General features: G+C 44.6%; 1 protein-coding gene across 2 annotated transcripts in view; it reads left to right on the top strand.

Moving 5' to 3' along the window:
* Window positions 1–18,371, top strand: part of LOC134575567 (glutathione S-transferase P 1-like) — a 168,016-nt gene that overhangs the window by 70,908 nt on the left and 78,737 nt on the right. For both annotated transcript variants that reach the window (XR_010085695.1, XM_063434868.1), the window contains exons 3-6: window positions 7,588–7,694; window positions 17,291–17,378; window positions 17,534–17,637; window positions 17,745–17,852. Coding sequence is in view for 1 of the 2 variants with exons in the window: in XM_063434868.1 (XP_063290938.1) it covers window positions 7,588–7,694; window positions 17,291–17,378; window positions 17,534–17,637; window positions 17,745–17,852 (407 nt within the window). In the remaining variant the exon portion in view is untranslated. The remainder of the gene's footprint in view (window positions 1–7,587; window positions 7,695–17,290; window positions 17,379–17,533; window positions 17,638–17,744; window positions 17,853–18,371) is intronic.

Raw genomic sequence — 18,371 nt, 5'->3', positions numbered from 1 at the left:
TTCATTGGTCCTTATCGCATTATACACAAGGTTAATCCCGTTTCTTATGCCTTGGGTCTGCCTAAGAATCTGCGTATACCTAATGTCTTTCACACCTCGTTGTTGAAGCCTTACGTACGCAACCGCTATACCCGGCATACTCCCCCTCCCACTCCTGTCTCTGTGGAGGGTCATGAGGAGTTTGAAGTGTCTGCTGTTCTTGACTCTCGTTTCCTTAGGGGTCGGCTTCAGTACTTGGTACATTGGAAGGGTTATGGGCCTGAGGAGCGCAGTTGGATTTCTGCTGATGCTGTTCATGCTCCCCGCCTTGTGCGTTCTTTCCATTCGCGTTTTCTGTCTCCTGCCGTGGGCCGAGTTTTCCAGAAACACTGCCTCCTATACCTCCTCTGGCTTGAGTCCTATCCAGGTCCTATCTCCGACAAGGGAATACCCGCTTTGGATGAACACCTAGCCTCTCTTCGGGAGATGTGGGACCGGGTCCACCTTGCTCTTGCACGTGCTGTGGAATTCCAGAAAAAGTTTGCTGATCGCCATAGGGCTGCGGCTCCCGTTTATGTACCGGGTGACAGAGTATGGCTGTCCACGAAAAACAAATGCCTCCATGTCCCCTCTAAGAAGTTGGCACCAAAATATATCGGGCCTTATAAAGTCTTGCGTAAGGTTAATCCTGTGTCTTACACTCTGGATTTCCTTCCGTCCCTGCGCATCCCCAATACATTTCACATGTCCCTTCTAAAGCCCCTCCTGTGTAACCGGTATTCGAGGCCTGTTAGGCGCCCCAGCCTTGTCCTTGATGACTCTAGCGAGGAGTACGAGGTGCAATCCCTTTTCGACTCCCGCTTCTTCAGGGGCGCCTTGCAGTACCTGGTTCAATGGTGGGGTTACGGCCGGGAGGAGCGTTCCTGGGTATCTGCCTCTGATTTTAACGCCCCCGTCTTGTTCGGGCCTTCCATGCTCATTTTCCCTTGAAGCGTTTGGCTTCCTGCCCTCCTGGTGGTCGTTGGCGGGGGAGGGGGAAGGGGGGATTATGTCAGGTCTTGTTTACCGCATCACAGTGAGTGGCGTCATCTGGTCCCTGTCTTCAGACTGGCAGGGTGTCTGATGCTGCATGCACCCCGGCCTTGTCCTTGACGACTCTAGCGAGGAGTACGAGGTGCAATCCCTTCTCGACTCCCGCTTCTTCAGGGGCGCCTTGCAGTACCTGGTTCACTGGTGGGATTACGGCCCGGAGGAGCGTTCCTGGGTATCCGCCTCTGATTTTAACGCCCCCGTCTTGTTCGGGCCTTCCATGCTCATTTTCCCTTGAAGCGTTTGGCTTCCTGCCCTCCTGGTGGTCGTTGGGGGGAGGGGGAAGGGGGGATTATGTCAGGTCTTGTTTACTCACCGTAATCTTATCTGTCCTCAACCTTGGGCTGGTAGGCAAACTTTTCAGGGACCATGTAAGAGACTTATGGTGGTTAATCAGGCAATCCCACAGGCCACAATCAACGCACAGACTTGTCCTGGAGCATCCCGGTACGCCTGCACCCCAGCCCAGGATATATCCTAAACCCATCTTCCACAGCGTTCATGCGTGCAAGTGTAGGAAGCTAGTGGGCTAATCCCAGCTAATCATCCATGGGGCAGGGACACATATAGTTTAGCAGGCTGGGGTTGTGTTGGTCTGGAGATCCGAAAAAGTCCAGGACAATTCACATAGGGAAACAGTGGCAGCTGTGTCAGAACACATAGGGGAATCCACCGTGTGTCCACCATGCTCCTCTCCCAAAATGTCCCGAGTGTACCCCCAATCGACCCTTATCAACTAAGGGACCATGGCATCTCCAGGCACTGGCTGTACATCCACCTCCCTGGTGTGTAAAAAGCTATTCTTCGGGCCGTCGGGGTCTCTCCTTCTGCATGGTTGAGTATACCTACCAGATGCTGCATTGTCGGCTGACATAGGGACAAGGATCCAATTTCAGACCTGTATTGCAGTTAAGTGTAGGGCCCTCAGAAATCTAGGTCCTTCGGCCAGCAAGCCATCCCCCATGTTACCCTGCTTAGTATGCAGGCTGAAGGGGAATCCCTATCAGTACGGAATATTTTTTTTCTCAGAGGGTGCTCGTAACAGAGCTAAGGGCCCGTCAGGCATAATAGGTCTTGATATAGGTAAATTTAATCCTCGCAGAACGTGATGGCAGACATGCCTCTAGCAGCGGTCATTATCTTCTCTTTCAAGCTGTAAGTATGCAGGCAGCACACCCCGTCCCTAAAGCTGACATCCTGTCTCACCGGGCCCATGTGTGCACGTTCAAACTGGATATTGTCAGGTGCTTCTGGCCCGAGTACTTGTTTAAACAGGGCTTCAAGGGTAGTACTGTGCAGGGCAGCCTCAGATTCAGAAAGGCCACGGACGCGAATGCATCTGCTTCGGTCGTCGAGATCCTCCATTTCCCGGCAGAGGGAGATCAGCATATTACCTTGCCTAGTAACCACTGTTTCAGTTGCCCTGTGTTGCTGATTGCAGACTTGGGCAGCAGTCTCTATTTCATACACTCTCTGCTCCAACGTGTTCAGGTCATTGCGCAAGCCTTATCACTGATATAATTTTTGCTATTTACAGTACCATCACACAAAAACTGATCACACCTTTTGTTGTCATACAATCCCAGATAATAAAACTAACCTGATGCTTCATATTAGCTGTAATGCATTAAAATTTACATTTTTCTCTTACATACTTTATTCCTTATTACTTTATAGCCTTTTCCATGGAATTCTAGAATCTCAACCAAAGTCTGAGTCTGCTTCTAACAGTCTTAACACTCCTCATCAAACCACATTGAGACAAATTATTTTTAAAAGTACCCAGGCCAATTTATCTCAATAAGGAAGAGCGGACAGCAAGAAGGAAAACAAATATGTATTCCTGACCCTATGGTGTGGAAGATGCAGTTTAGGCCCCTCCCTAGCACTCTTTACAATTGTTAAAACTCACCTTGCAGGTCCACTGGTGCTGGCCTCGCCCCAATCCAGCTCCTTGGCTGAGATCATCATTATTGATGATCTCAGCCAATCCAATGCTTTCCCATAGGATTAGTTGAGACTGTCAATTCTTATTATCTCAGCCAAGGAGACAGGCCAGGTGGAGCCAAATGCCCTGGCCCATCAGCAACTCCTCATAGAGATGCAATTAATTAATGCATCTCTATGGGGAACGTTAAGCAGCACTGAACCAGGAAGCACCTCTAGTGGCCATCTGAGTGACTGCCACTGCAGGTGTCCCTAAGGAGCAATGTAAATACTGCCTTTTCTCTGAAGGTTGTATTTATCTAATTTTAAAGAACAGATTTGCTAAAGAACAGATGATTAAATGCTATGGTTTTACATATCAGGACATAATAACAAAGAGACTTTCTTTTTCCCATCACTGTATATATTGAGGAGTTGGAGTGACTCCACATCAAGAAACACTCCATTGGCAAAAAAATAAATAAATGTAACTTTAGATATTTTACAGGAAAAGCTGTAGATTTTTTTGTCTGCTGCCTTTGCAAATCCTACCCTTTCCCTTAACACAGAATTTCAGCCTGTGACTGGACAATGGTCAAGTAGAGGCTTCTAATTGAAAAGCCTGACTTTGAGCTTTGAGCATGTACGATATATGAGCAATTTTCCAGGGATGGTGCAGGGATGCAAAGGTAAAATAAGCCCTGCAAGAGCACGCACTTACAGGTTTACTGTGACTCCGGGGCTGAATTCAGACAGAAGATTACCTACCTGACTTTCAGACAGGTGTCTGCAATTGTTTATAAAATACAGAAATACAGAAAATGCTTCTGTGTGTGGGTTGGTTCTTTAATAAATACCAGTTTGTAGCACTGCCTGCTTTGTTTTGCATGGTAGCCCTTCACACAGTTAGCCGGTTAACAGAAGACAAGAAAGCCACGCCACTTTTAGGGAAGGAAAGGAAACTTTCTACTGATCCACTCAAACAGATATACCTAGACTTGCTTTGAAGCAGAAGGGGTGGGGGTACTGTATTGACAAGCTGCAGTGACTGGAGCAAAAACTTAAAGGTTTATCCAACCACCATCACCACGCAGGGCTGGCACAACTGCTAGGCGAATTAGCCAGCTGCCTAGGGCCAGGGTGCTGGTGCGAGTGCTTGACAAATTAGTAGTTTAATTAGGGCACACCAACCAGGGGGTAGCGCACAACACTACTCTCCTGCCTGTCACTTAATGTAGCATTAGACCGGGTAAAAGAAAAAGAACATCCCCTACTCACAGTCCACTCAGCTACGCTGCATGAAGGGAGGTGAGCAGGCACAGGACAAAGGAGTGTGCAGAGGGTTAAGTGGGGGCACAATGAGACACACAGGGGCTGGAGGGGCCCAAAGAGATGAACTGAGTGCCGAGGAGGGCACAGAGAGGCATACAGGGGCTGGGGGGAAGACAAAGAGGTGCACAGATGGCTGAGGGGGGCACAAAGAGACATATAGTGGCTCAAGGGGCACAAAGAGATACACATGGGCTGGGGGGACAAATGGGCACACAGAGAGCTGAATTGGCCAAAGAGACACAAAGGGGCTGGAGGGGCAAGAGGTACTTGTAATTACCCTGGGGTCCGACGATCTGCTGACGCTTCAAACCGGCGGACCACCGCTCCCACACAGCATGAGGCTCCAGTCCCTTTTTCCCTTTTTCTGACGCAGCATACGCATGCCAGCATCATGATACACATGGACTGGGGAGACAAAGAGGCACACAGAGAGCTGAACTGGCCAAAGAGACACAAAGGGGCTGGAGGGGCAAAAGGTACTCAGAGGGCTGAGTGTCAGCCACCTTGTAATTACCCTGGCGGTCTGATGATCTGCCGAGGCTTCAATCCGGCAGACCACCGCTCCCACCTTACATGAGGCTCCAGTCCCTTTTTCCCTTTTTCTGACACGGTGCACGCATGCTGGCGTCATGACGTCACGGGAGCTCTAATCAATAGAGCTCAGCACACTCACACCTTTTAGGGGCATGGTTATGCTAACTATCCCTCCAACCATATAAAATCTCAGTCTGCCCAAGGCACAGTGCTCTGTTGTGGTTCCTAGTGTTACTAGTGTCCCAATAGCGCGTTCTTTTGTCCATTTGGTATATATTGGTTTTGACCCAGCTTGCTCTCGACTACTCTGTTTTCTGGCTTCCCTGACTCGGCTTTGTTTCTCGTACTTGTGTATTTCTGACTCAGCTTTTGTTTTTTGTATTGGTGTATTTCTGGCTTCCCTTGACCATGGCTTATTCTGACGTTCCTTGTATTTTCTTCTATTATCTAACCATTATAAGGACCGTTTTAGGGACCTACTTTCTGTCTCTATTTATTCTCGTGGGTTTTCACTCTGCATGTTTGGTTCTATGTTACACTCGGCGTACAAAGAAAGACACAGAGGATGGGAGAGACAAAAAGGCTGACAGAGGGGCTGGGTGGACAGAGACCCACAAAGGTGCTGTGGGGAAGAGACACACAGAAGGGCTGTGTTAGGGTATAACTTCTTCCCCGTGGTTATTCACAGCTGTACCGTCGTTGGAACTCCAACCAGCACAAACACCTACGAGCAGCTCGGGAGAAATGACTGATACACGACACACGGTCTGAAATCATATCTCAAAATCTATTGGCTTCAGTCATGGTGTATATAAAAAACAGAAGATGATTACTTAGCACTACATCATAGTAAACAGAGTCAGCAAATTCAGCAAATATTTTGGATCATTGACAGGAAAGTTCATGGTCACAAGGTAGACAGATCATGGCCAACGGTAGACATCACTTGATAATTTGGCAGATAACTACTTTATTATATAATTTTACATCTTTCATTTAATTGTAGACATTGTTTCATAACATATTTGATCCGCATGCAGAATAAATATTTCTGTTACTTACTCTAATATTTTGATATTCCATCAAAACACCACACTTCTGTTAGGATTACTAGTTGATCCAGCACATAGAATTGTGTCACACAGATGACTAATAGGTAACGTATTACCGGCCTTAGAATGGCCAGACTTAACGTACCAAAGAGTAGTCAGGATACTTGCTGAGGTCAGGGGATACAGAAAGAGACAACGATAAGGGAAAGCCAGAAGTCAGGGTTACCAGAATACAGGGAAGTCAAAATCAAAGCCAAAGTAAAAAAACAGAAGAAACTTGAATCAGGAACGCACTCTCGGACAACCATTTGCATAATTGCTGTTCAGCACAAACCCTCCTGTGGATTTGATTGCTGCTTGGCACAACTTTTCCTGTCAGGACAGTAATGTTGCTCGGCACAACTTTTCCTGTCAGAACAGTAAATGTCACATAAATGAATACGTGAAAATTTCCCAGTAAATAGCATATCACTTTGCTTAATCTATGTATGTATGAAGACTGCTGCTAACTTGAAACACGTATACGAAATGGCGGCTGACTTTTAAATAGCCGCTGATTATAAAATCATACCTAACCGGCTGGGAAGGAGAAAAAGAGATGCTCAAAGAGGTTGCGCAGAAAGAGACACACACAAAGGGTCTGGGGAAACAAAGAGACATACAGAGGGTCTGGAGGGGGACAGAGAAACACAGGGGCTTGGGTTGTACAAAGAGACACACAGGGACTAAGGGGCACAAAGAAACAAATATGGAATGGGGGGAACAAATAGGTGCACAGAGGGCTGAGGGCAGCACAAAGAGACACAAGGGCTGGGAGGGACACAGATACACATAGTCTTGGGAGGCACAAAGAGACACATGGATGGATGAGCGGGGCACAAATAGAGACACAGGGACAAAGAAGTGCACAGTAGGGCTGGGTGGATAAAGGGACACACAAAGGTGATGGCGGCAAGAGACACACAGAGGGGTTGGCGAAAGGGAAAAGGAGGGTTGGGGGTGTCATTTTTTGTCCCTTTCCCCAAAAGGGTTAGTAGGTCAAGAGACGCACAAAGGGCTGAGGAGACAAAAAAAAGAACAGAGGGGCTGGAAGGGGGCAAAGAGCCACAGAGGGCTAAGGGGACACAAAGAGACACAATGGGGCTGGAGGGGCTCAAAGAGACACAATGGGGCTGGAGGGGCTCAAAGAGACACACGTGTTGGAGTGGCACAAAGAGACACACAAGGGCTGGGGGACAAAGATACACAGAGAGGCTGTGTGGACAGAAACACACAGAGGAGCTAGGTAGAAAGAGACACATAGAAGGGCTGGGGAGGGGAAGAGACCTACAAAGGTGCTGTGTGGAAGAGACACTCAGAAGGACTAGGGAAGTGGAAAAAGACACCCATTTTGAAGACTGTTCTTGTGTAAATGTGCAAATAATATAACATTTTTAGGCTTGAAAATCAGTCTTTATAATTCCTCAAAATTGCCTTTGAATATTGCATGTACAGTGTTTAGTTTTTTTTTTTTTTTTTATTTCCGTGTTGTGTTTATGATAAAGTGAATTTCTTAGTGTAGTGACATGACCTAGAAGATAGAAAAGTTCCACATTAGGTCATATGTATCTATATTGTGTAACTGCTCTAGACCTTATTTTGAAACCATAAAATAAATGGCTTTTGATTTCACCAGGTCGTTGTGAAGCAGCACGAATGCTTCTGGCTGACCAAGGTTTGGAATGGAAGGACGAATTTGTGACTAATGACACCTGGCTGCAAGGAGATCTGAAAGCTAAAGCGGTATGGTTGTGTTTTCAAAGATCACATTTAGAAGAATGGATAAATATACTCATATTTTCATTAGAAAAACTAAGTTGTGGTGCTTAAAGAAACTTGGCATTAGGAGAAATTTAGATCAAGGGAAATTAGCAGATTCTTTATATCTCAATTTGCAGAATTTGTGTAATTCACATCAGTAAACGTGGAAATACAGTTGACTGGGATTAAGAAATGAGGAACTGTAGTTTCCCTGGAAGGAACAGTTCTTTAAAGGAATTTTATAGCGTTAATAATACACATATGTGTTCCTAATGCTACAGTACCCTTGTCATCGTTCAGGTGACCGGGCCAGCACTACCAGTACTAAAAAAGGTATTTTACTTCCCTTGCAGCGTCTGTCTTGTCAATGATTTCAGCCAAGCCAATGCTTTCCAAACTAATGCACATGCATGGAAAAAATCCTTTGCTGTGCCATAGCAGTATTTTACTGTATTTTATGGAAGTGCCTCTAGTGCAGTGTTTTCCCAACCTTTTTTCACTTGAGTACCCCTTGGCAGTCAATTTCCATAAATTTCAAATGTATAAGTTTTCCTCTATCACATCTCCCCTTTTTCTTTCCCCTTGGCTCTCCCTGCTTCTCCTCTGCTCCGGACTCTCCCTGCTCCTCCTCTCTCTGCCCCAAGCACTCCCTGTTCCTCCTCTGCCCCTGGCTCTACCTGCTCCTCCTTTGCCCGCTGCTATTCCTGCTCCTCCTTCTTCTGTCCAAAGCTCTCCCTGTGCCTCCTTCCTCTGTCCCAAGATTCTCCCTGTTCCTCCTTCATCTACCCAAGGCCCTCCCTGCTCCTCTTCTACCCAAGGCTCTTCCTGCTCCTCCTCCGCCCAAGGCACTCCTGTGTTTGTGTGGGGGCACTGTGACAATGTGGGTGAGAGAGCAGTGTGATAGTGTGTTGAAGGGGCAGTGTGATGGTGTGGGTAAGGGGACAGAGTGACCAAATGGGTCAGTGACAGTGTGGGTGAGGGTGCAGTTTCACAGTGTGGGCCAGTGACAGTGTGGATAAGGGGGAAATGTCACAGTGTGGATGAGGGGCAATGTGACTGTGTTCGAGGGGGCAGTGTGACAGTGCACCAAAGATCTCTTATCTTTCTGAAATCTCACCATGTGTAGCATTGTATGTAAGGTTGAAGGAGGCGAGATATCCATCAGCCCAGCCTGCCTCACTCCCATGCGGTGCAGCTTACCTTTTCCAATATTGTACTGGTCCCTCTGGGTCTTCCCTCATGGCGATGCCATTAACTTTGTGTTCCTAAGAAAATGCCAGCAATTCTATGCCTGCCCTTTCTTGGGCATGCATTTATGTTTATGTATGCATGCCCAAGGACTCCAATGGACCTTTGTTCACTCTCGCGATTATGCAAAATTAAACAGAGTGCCAGTGATGGGCCACTCATGGTAGACACTGAAAGAAGGTGAGTACAGCTAATGACAAAGTTGACAAAAGCTGTGGAGCTCCATTCTTTGTCAACGTTGTCAACCCGAAAACTTTACACAAGGAAGAGTAAAAGTAGTCTCTACTTTGTATACCTACTTTATACGTCATGTATAACTTAAAAACAACATAAATTAAAAGAAACAGGGTGACTAAATGGGTTGGAATATAATTATATAATTCTGAAATGAAAATCGGAGTAGATCCAATCTGTAATCAGAGAGTGGGTCCCTGAGGTAATAGTGGGCTTAAAACAGGTGAGATAAATAAATAGACTGGAAGGGGAAGTAACCTAACTAGAATAGGTTGGATACAACCCCACTTGGATCACCTCGTATAAACCATTGAAGGTAATGGCTAACAAAAAGTAATAAACAACTTTATTTACAAGTATACATGGAAACATACAAATCCCTATATATTAAAACCGATAGAACATGTGAAGAAAGAATGTGGGGAAATAAAAGGAAGGATAGGCACACTAGAATTGGGCACAAAAATACTGAGCCCCATATCAGTGGCGGATCCGGGGGGGGGGGGGGCAATGGGGCAATTGCCCCCCCCCCCCCCTCCCCCAAGATTCTCCCCTGCCGGCTAATGCAGGGCTGGCATTGCCCAAGTGCCAGCCCTGCAATGTGCCTGCGGACCGGAGGGGAGATCAGAGATCTCCTTCCCCGGTCCACAGACACTGTGCTGACAGCCGGCAGGGGAGGGAAGGAGTGAGAGAGGACCCGGGAGCTCTTACCTGCAGCTCCTCCGGGTCCTCCTCTCGCGAGATTTGGAGCTTTGCCGCGGTAACCACGGCAACGCTCCAAATCTCGCGAGAGTGAACTCTAGCCTTGTAGCTGAGCTAGAGTTCATCTCACCACCACTGGGACCACCAGGGATTCCCCACCGGACGACCAGGGACTAAGAAATGTCCCCCCTCCTCCCAGTAAAGGTAAGAAGGGAGGGGGGACATGAATATATTCATTTTAATTAAATAAATAAAAAGCCTCCCTACCCCCCATACACACACTGCCCCCATACACACACTACACACTGCCCCCATACACACACTACACACACTGCCCCCACACACACACTACACACACTGCCCCACAAACACTGCCCCCATACACACACTACAGACACTGCCCCACAAACACTGCCCCCATGCACACAGTACACACTGCCCCACAAACACTGCCCCCATACACACACTGCCCCACAAACACTGCCCCCATGCACACACTACCCCATACACACTACACACACTGCCCCACAAACATTGCCCCCATGCCCACACTACACACATTGCCCCACATGCACTGCCCCATACACACACTACACACACGGCCCCACAAACACTGCCCCCATGCACACACTACACACACTGCCCCACAAACACTGCCCCCATACACACACTGCACACACCTCCCCACAAGCACTGCACCCATGCACACACTACACACATTGCCCCACAAACACTGCCCCCATACACACACTGCCCCACAAACACTGCCCCCATACACACACTGCCCCACAAACACTGCACACACCGCCCCATACACACACTACACACACTGCCCCACAAACACTGCCCCCATACACACACTGCCCCACACCGCCCCACAAACACTGCCCCCATACACACACTACACACACTGCCCCACAAACACTGTCCCCATACACACACTGCACACACTGCCCCACAAACACTGCCCCCATACACACACTGCCCCACATAAACACACCGCCCCAATCACACACACTGCAACCCTCACATACACACTGCACCGCTCACACACACACACACACACACACACTGCCCCCTAACACACACACACTGCAACCCTGACATACACTGCTGCCCTCACACACTCGCACTTCACCACACACACACACTGCACCTTTCACACACACTTCACCCCTAACACATACCACTGCTCCTATGCCCAATATCCCAGCAGACCCCAGGTAAGTTATCACGGTTTGGCTACTTACTCTGGGATGGGATCCTGGCACAACTGGCGCCATAACTACTACACTGAGCTGTAGTGGTTATTGTGCCTGGATTATTTCTTTAAATAATCTACAAGTGCCCCCTCCCGAGATCAGGTTCTGGATCCGCCACTGCCCCATATAGTGAGTCCTTACTTTCTTAAGGACTGAGCAAAATGTACACGTTGTGATCAAAACGTAAACAAACACTTGAATTTGCGCTATATGTCTGTTAAGGCGTAATTCACCTCTTTCATATTATGTGCACCCACGCTTCTTATATATCATTTTATTCAGGGGAATTTTATGGTGTTTTGGGAAGTTACAGGGTCAAATATAGCATGTTAAATTTTTCAGTTTTTCCACGTTGAGGTTCGCCAGATTGGATATGTTGCCTTTGAGACCGTATGGTAGTCCAGGAATGAGAATTACCCCGATGATGGCATACCATTTGCAAAAGTAGACAACCCAAGGTATTGCAAATGGGTTATGTCCAGTCATTTTTAGTAGCCACTTAGTCACAAACACTGGCCAAAGTTAGTGTTCATATTTGTTTGTGTGTAAAAAATGGAAAAAACTAATTTGAACGCCAAATTTGGCCAGTGTTTGTGACTAAGTGGTTACTAAAAAAAAGACTGGGCATATACCCCATTTGCAATACCTTGGGTTGTCTACTTTTGCAAATGGTATGCCATCATGGGGATAATTCTCTTTTTCTGGGCTACCATACGGCCTCAAAGGCAACGTAACCAATCTGGCGAATTTCAATGTGAAAAAACTGAAACGCAAGCTTTATATTTGACTCTGTAGCATTTGAAAACACCATAAAACCTGTACACAAGGGGTATTGTTATACTCAGGAGACTTCGCTGAATACAAATATTAGTGTTTCAAAACAGTAAAATGTATCACAACAATTATATCGTCCGTGTAAGTGCCATTTGTGTGTGAAAAATGCAAAAACATAGAAACATAGAATGTGACGGCAGATAAGAACCATTCGGCCCATCTAGTCTGCCCAATTTTCTAAATACTTTCATTAGGCTCTGGCCTTATCTTATAGTTAGGATAGCCTTATGCCTATCCCACGCATACTTAACCTCTACCACTTCAGCTGGAAGGCTATTTACCCTCTCAGTAAAGTAATACTTCCTGATATTATTTTTAAACCTTTGTCCCTCTAATTTAAGACTATGTCCTCTTGTTGTGGTAGTTTTTCTTCTTTTAAATATAGTCTCCTCCTTTACTGTGTTGATTCCCTTTATGTATTTAAATGTTTCTATCATATCCCCCTGTCTCGTCTTTCCTCCAAGCTATACATGTTAAGATCCTTTAACCTTTCCTGGTAAGTTTTATCCTGCAATCCATGAACCAGTTTAAAAGTGTCACTTTCACTGACGATATTATCGTTGTAATACATTTTACTGTTTTGAAACACTAATATTTGTGTTCAGAGAAGTCTTCTGAGTAAAACAGTATCCCCCATGTACAGGTTTTATGGTGTCTTGGAAAGTTACAGGGTTAAATATAGTGCTAGCAAATTAAATTCCCTGGACTTTCGACCTGGGTTGTCAGGCAAATTGTAATTAATAAAATGACCTAATTATGTAAAATTATCACATAAATATATATGTAAAATTATTACATAAATATATATATAGAATTATTATATATATATATATATAATATGTGTATATATATATATATATATATATATATATATATATCATTTTATTAAACTATTTTTATCAATATATATGTATATAGATATATATATTATTTTGTTCTACGTGTATTTTAATATATATATATATATATATATATATATATAAATTTTAAAATGCAGTTAGAACGAAATTACATATATATATATATATATATTTTATTTATTAATATTTTTTCTATTTTATTTTTTAACGTATTTACATATTTATTTATTTTATATATAAATGTATATATAATGATTATATATATATATATATATACTTAATCAATATCATTCTACATGTATTTTGATATTAATATATACATATATTTATAATTATATATATTAATATTAAAATACACTTAGACAGTGTATGTGTATTTATGTATGTATGTATATATATATATATATATATATATATATATATATATATATATATATATATATATATATATATATATATACACACACACTTAGATCATATATGTGGCAGAACCAGCCTCACCACTGGGCATTGGAGAAGACTGATTGCCAGCCTCCTGCCCTGTGACTATGGCCCCATGTTAAAATGCTTACATTTTCCCTGCAAAGACCCGAAAGCCGGGTCATTCTGTACTTTCCCTATGTGAGCAGTGTTACCCCAGATAGCTACCGAGGTGAGATGTTACAAGGCCCGACATCTATTGGACTGGGAGAAGACCTCCGCCGTTTCGCTGCCATGGAACGAGAGCTGGAGATGGACTATGTGGAACTACTAAACTCATGTCAGACGCAGAGCATGGACGCATAATGGGGAAACTGGATGGCCAGCCTACATGCCAGCCTACAGCTGGGAAAACGCGACCGAGGTACCCCCCTGCTTCACTACCAGCTGCAGAAGTAGGGGACCTCATTGACTGGTCCTGGAGAGACCCACAGATGGCAGGTGGAGATGGGACTGAGATCTCTCTACCGGCCCTATGGGGATGCTGGGCAGTTGGCCCAGATCCCCAGCGGCAGAGTACATTACAGGGAGGAGAGACCACCGGTTTCACTCCCCAGCAGCAGAGCGCATTATTGGAAAGGGAGATAGTCGGTCCTCCTCTCCACCAGCAGAGAGAGTGTCAGGGAGAGGAGCCTGTTACCCCCTTTCCCCAGCGGCTTAAAGTGTGTAAGGGAGAGGAGCTTGTGACCCCCCTCTACCCAGCGGCAGCGTAGCCCACCAAGGGGAGACACTAAGCCCCCCACCAGCGCAGATGGGACCGTGGTCTCTGCGCCCAAGCTACTGGGAGTGGAGAGCAGCGTCCTCCCTCCCCAGCGGCAGAGTGTCCTACAGGGAGCAGAGACAGTTGGTCTCTCTCTCGCCAGCGACAGGACAACTTATGGAAAGGGGAGACAGTCGGTCTCCCTCTTCAACAGCAGAGAGAGTGTCAGGGAGGGGAGCCTGTTGCCACCTCTCCCCAGCGGCAGCTTATTCCCCAAAGGGGAGACCTTATTCTCCCAGATGGGGCAGATGGGAACACGGTCTCTGCACCCGGTCTACAGGGGTGCGGGACAGCCTGCCCAGATCCCCAGCAGCAGGACTGTGTATCAAAAGGGGAGACAGTCGGTCTCCCACTCCAGCAGCAGCACCGGGTCCAGGGAGAGGAGCCTACCACCCCCTCTTCACAGCTGGGCTCCAACCAGACTACTTCAGCTGAAATGCTGGCACCAGGGCAGAGTACCGCTGGTCTCTGCCCACTCAGCAACCCACAGATCCGGAGTACCCTTACCCCACACAGCTGTGATGGAGCCCCTGGACAAAGACTGGCTGCACTTTTCCCCAGGTGCAGTAACTTTTCATTGTGGGTGGGCTGCACTACTGACTATGTTTTGTGGGTGGGTTGCTGGACTAACCAAGGCACTAACTGACAGGAGGCCAGATACCTTGTTAGTCTTTTTGGGAAAGGGGAGAAATGTGGCGGAACCAGACTCGCCACTGGGCATTGGAGAAGACTGATTGCCAGCCTCCTGCCCTGTGACTATGGCCCCATGTTAAAATGCTTAAATTTTCTCTGCAAAGACCCGAAAGCCGCGTCATTCTGTACTTTCCTCATGTGAGCAGTGTTACCCCAGATAGCTATGCCATGGAGCCCATTCGTATAACGAAAGACTATGTGAAAGACTTTGGCTCCATTGCAATTGAACTGTATGTATGTGATCTGAGCGCCATTCAGTCATAATGTGCGCTCAGATCTAAGCTATCTGGGGATATGTTGAATGTACCTGGTTTATGCAATAGCTTCACAGTTATATATTTTTATTTATTTTATTGTATTTTGCTACCATGTGGCTAATGGAGTTTTGCCTCTGTCCTTGGAGATAATTTGATTACTTCCCAATTATCTTCAAGATAGAAGACTCTGTGGAACTGGTTTTGGGCAGAAAAGCCATGCTTCATGTCGTCAAATAGGACTTTCCCTTAACTTTTTAACCCCTGAACCGATTGCCCTGATTTTTGAGTATGTGTATATTTCAAGCATGCTGATTCTGAAAATGTATGAATTTATGTGAATGGCATGTATATTTTGGAAGTTATTAATATTTTGTAAAAAAAATATTTCTCTGCCTGTGATAATTATATTACCCATTTGTTTGTGGATTGTGAATAAAAGAGGTCGTATGTGCCAGTACAGTCAGTTCTGCTTGACCTCAAAACGAAGTGTCTCGTTATTGGGGGAATTGGATTGTATGCTGATTGCCAGGAGTGTAAGCTGATTGTATGCTTTTCCTGTTCAGCTGTTTACAGCATTCAAATGCTTGAGAGCATTTGTATGCTTCTCCGGTTCGGTGGTTGTGGTGTCTGCTGCAGTGCTGGGAGTCCTCAGGAAGCCCTAGGAGCATCTTTCAATGGAGGTACCCAGTCGGGGTGCCCGTCAAACCGTTACAATATATATAATTCAGGCAGCAGGGGGAGTACCTGTTATTACAGGCACTCCCCCGCTTGGCACTGCCTTGGATGGCTAGGGAGGCCAAAGCACGCCCGCCGTCCTTAAGGGGCTAACTAGGTGTATGACTGATATGCTAAATATAGAGGCTAGTCATCTCATCTAGTAGTCATCTCATCTAGAATTAGCGGAGTATGCCTTAAGAACTAATTGTGACAAGGTATATATTTACACAGGATGGAGAATATGGGGAAGGTATACTAAGGGGTGCGTTCTGTATCCAACAGTACAGACCTTAGCTAAACCTTATGAATGTCATACATTGGATATACTTAATACTCGATATCCCCTAAGTTCACCCCAGTCCACTCTGAGGAATTGTATGGGATGGACTAAGGGGATATCGAGTATTAAGTATATCCACTCTATGACATTCCCAAGGTTCAGCTAAGGTCTCTACTGTTGGATACGGAACACACCTTCCCCATATTCTCCATCCTGTGTAAATATATGCCTCTTCACAATTAGTTATTTAGGCATACTCCTCCAATTCTCTAGACTACTAAATGAGATGACTAGCCTCTATATTTAGCATAACAACCATACACCTAGTTAAGGGATAGCATTACCTATTAGCTCACTATATGGGGCTCAGTTTTTTTATGCCCCGACTCTAGTGTGTCTATCCTTCCTTTTATTTCCCCACATTCTTTCTTCACATGTTCTGTCGTTTTTAATATATTTAGGGATTTGTAAGTTTCCATGTATACTTGTAAATAAAGTTGTTTCTTATTTTTTGTTCACTATTACCTTGAATGATTTATACTTGAGGTAATCCTAGTGGGGTTGTAGCCTACCTTTTCTAGTTATGTTACTTCCCCTTCCAGTCTATTTAATTAATAATTTTTTGGACCCATGCCACAGCTGCATTTTACACACAAGTTAGTTTAGTTTTTTTTCTCATTGTAATTGTGTGTTTTTTTTGTTTGTTTTTTTTATTTTATTTTTTGTCAAACACTAGCAACAATTTGACCATATCTGGAACTCTCTCTGCTTTAAGAATGCAGAATGTACACTTCCACATTTTCAATGACTATTCTGAACAGAAGTCATAGATCTAGTGTTGGGACGGTTTGGACAACACCCTTAGCCTGTCACTGCCATTAAGCTTGAAGATTTGATGATGCAGAAATGTAAGTTCTGTCTGGACTTTTGTGAAGCAGCTCCGAAATAGTTTGACAAAAAAGTAGATGGCATCTACAGATTATTTACTAGAATGGCAATACTAAGCTGTTGTCATTATAGTGAACAGTGTACATCCTTTAATTATTATTAATATATTATATCTTTAAATCAAAATTATTAAATGAAGCATAATGTTTTGGCAAATGTTTGTATGATAATACACTCTGAATTATAACATGGAAAATAAATTTCTATGAAAATCCATTTAGGTGTTCTATAATCCCCCTTCCTAAAGCAATCCACATTCTTTGCACTCAAACTTTTTGCTTGTGATTCATTGTTCCTTTTCAGGTGTTTGGGCAACTGCCAGTATTTAAGGATGGTGGTCTAACCTTGTATCAGTCCAATGCTATTTTGCGCCATCTTGCAAGGAAGCATGGTAAGCCTCTTCTTACTTGTTATTCAGTAGTTTCTTCTTTCACATTTCCCTCAACTCTGTGTTTTCCTTGTGTAAAGGTGTTGATTACTTTATTATTTCACACCTAGAATTTGGTTTTCTTCTTAATAATGTTTTGTGTTCCTCTTTCTACTTAGGTTTATATGGGAAGGAGCTTAATGATCAATCCTGTATAGATATGATGAATGATGGGGTAGAAGATCTCAGGATAAAATATTTGCAGCTAATTTATAAGAATTATGTGAGTAGTTCAATTAATTGATATTTTCCTTATTTCTGACCATGCTATCCCTCAATTACCTTAGTAATGTATTGCAGATAAAACACCCTTTTTATATTTGGTTACAGGAAGAAGGAAAGGATGCCTACATTAAGAGTTTACCTGCTGAATTCAAATACTTTGAAAATGTCTTGGGTCAGAAAAATTATGGAAATGGCTTTCTTGTAGGCAACGAGGTATGGCTTGGTCAAACAGGACTGAACAATCTTTAATTCATGTTCTAAACATCAAATCACATATCCTCTTTACATGATTCCTATAAATTCTTTTCAATGTAAAACAACCAGCACCAAGCACAAACAACCACGTTGGTCAACACTTTAACTCCTCAACAATGTTGGGTTCAAGCCATTCTGAAAATAGTGAGCATTAACATAGTTTGGACACCCACAATGTGATAAAATGGGACAGTGGTGGGTAGGAATGTCCATCCCTATTGTGAACTCTGAGACTGCTTTCACCTAGCTATTGCTAATATTCACTCTGCTGATTGTCAAGCATACATATTCTCTTGAAACAGACATACAAGAGATAGGTAAGTGGAGGTTTGTATAATATGTGTGGCTCTGGTGCTCATAAATAGCATTATTCCAAGCTGGGCACCACTGTTGAGGTCACCAATGACCCAGTTCTGATGTCCAGCTGTACCAAGCTAGCTATCAACTCCAAACCCACTTGCTAGGAAATCATTTCTG

Source organism: Pelobates fuscus, chromosome 10, assembly GCF_036172605.1.
Source record: "Pelobates fuscus isolate aPelFus1 chromosome 10, aPelFus1.pri, whole genome shotgun sequence".
Classification (NCBI taxonomy): Eukaryota; Metazoa; Chordata; class Amphibia; order Anura; family Pelobatidae; genus Pelobates; species Pelobates fuscus.
This window is presented reverse-complemented; position numbering and strand designations above follow the sequence as displayed.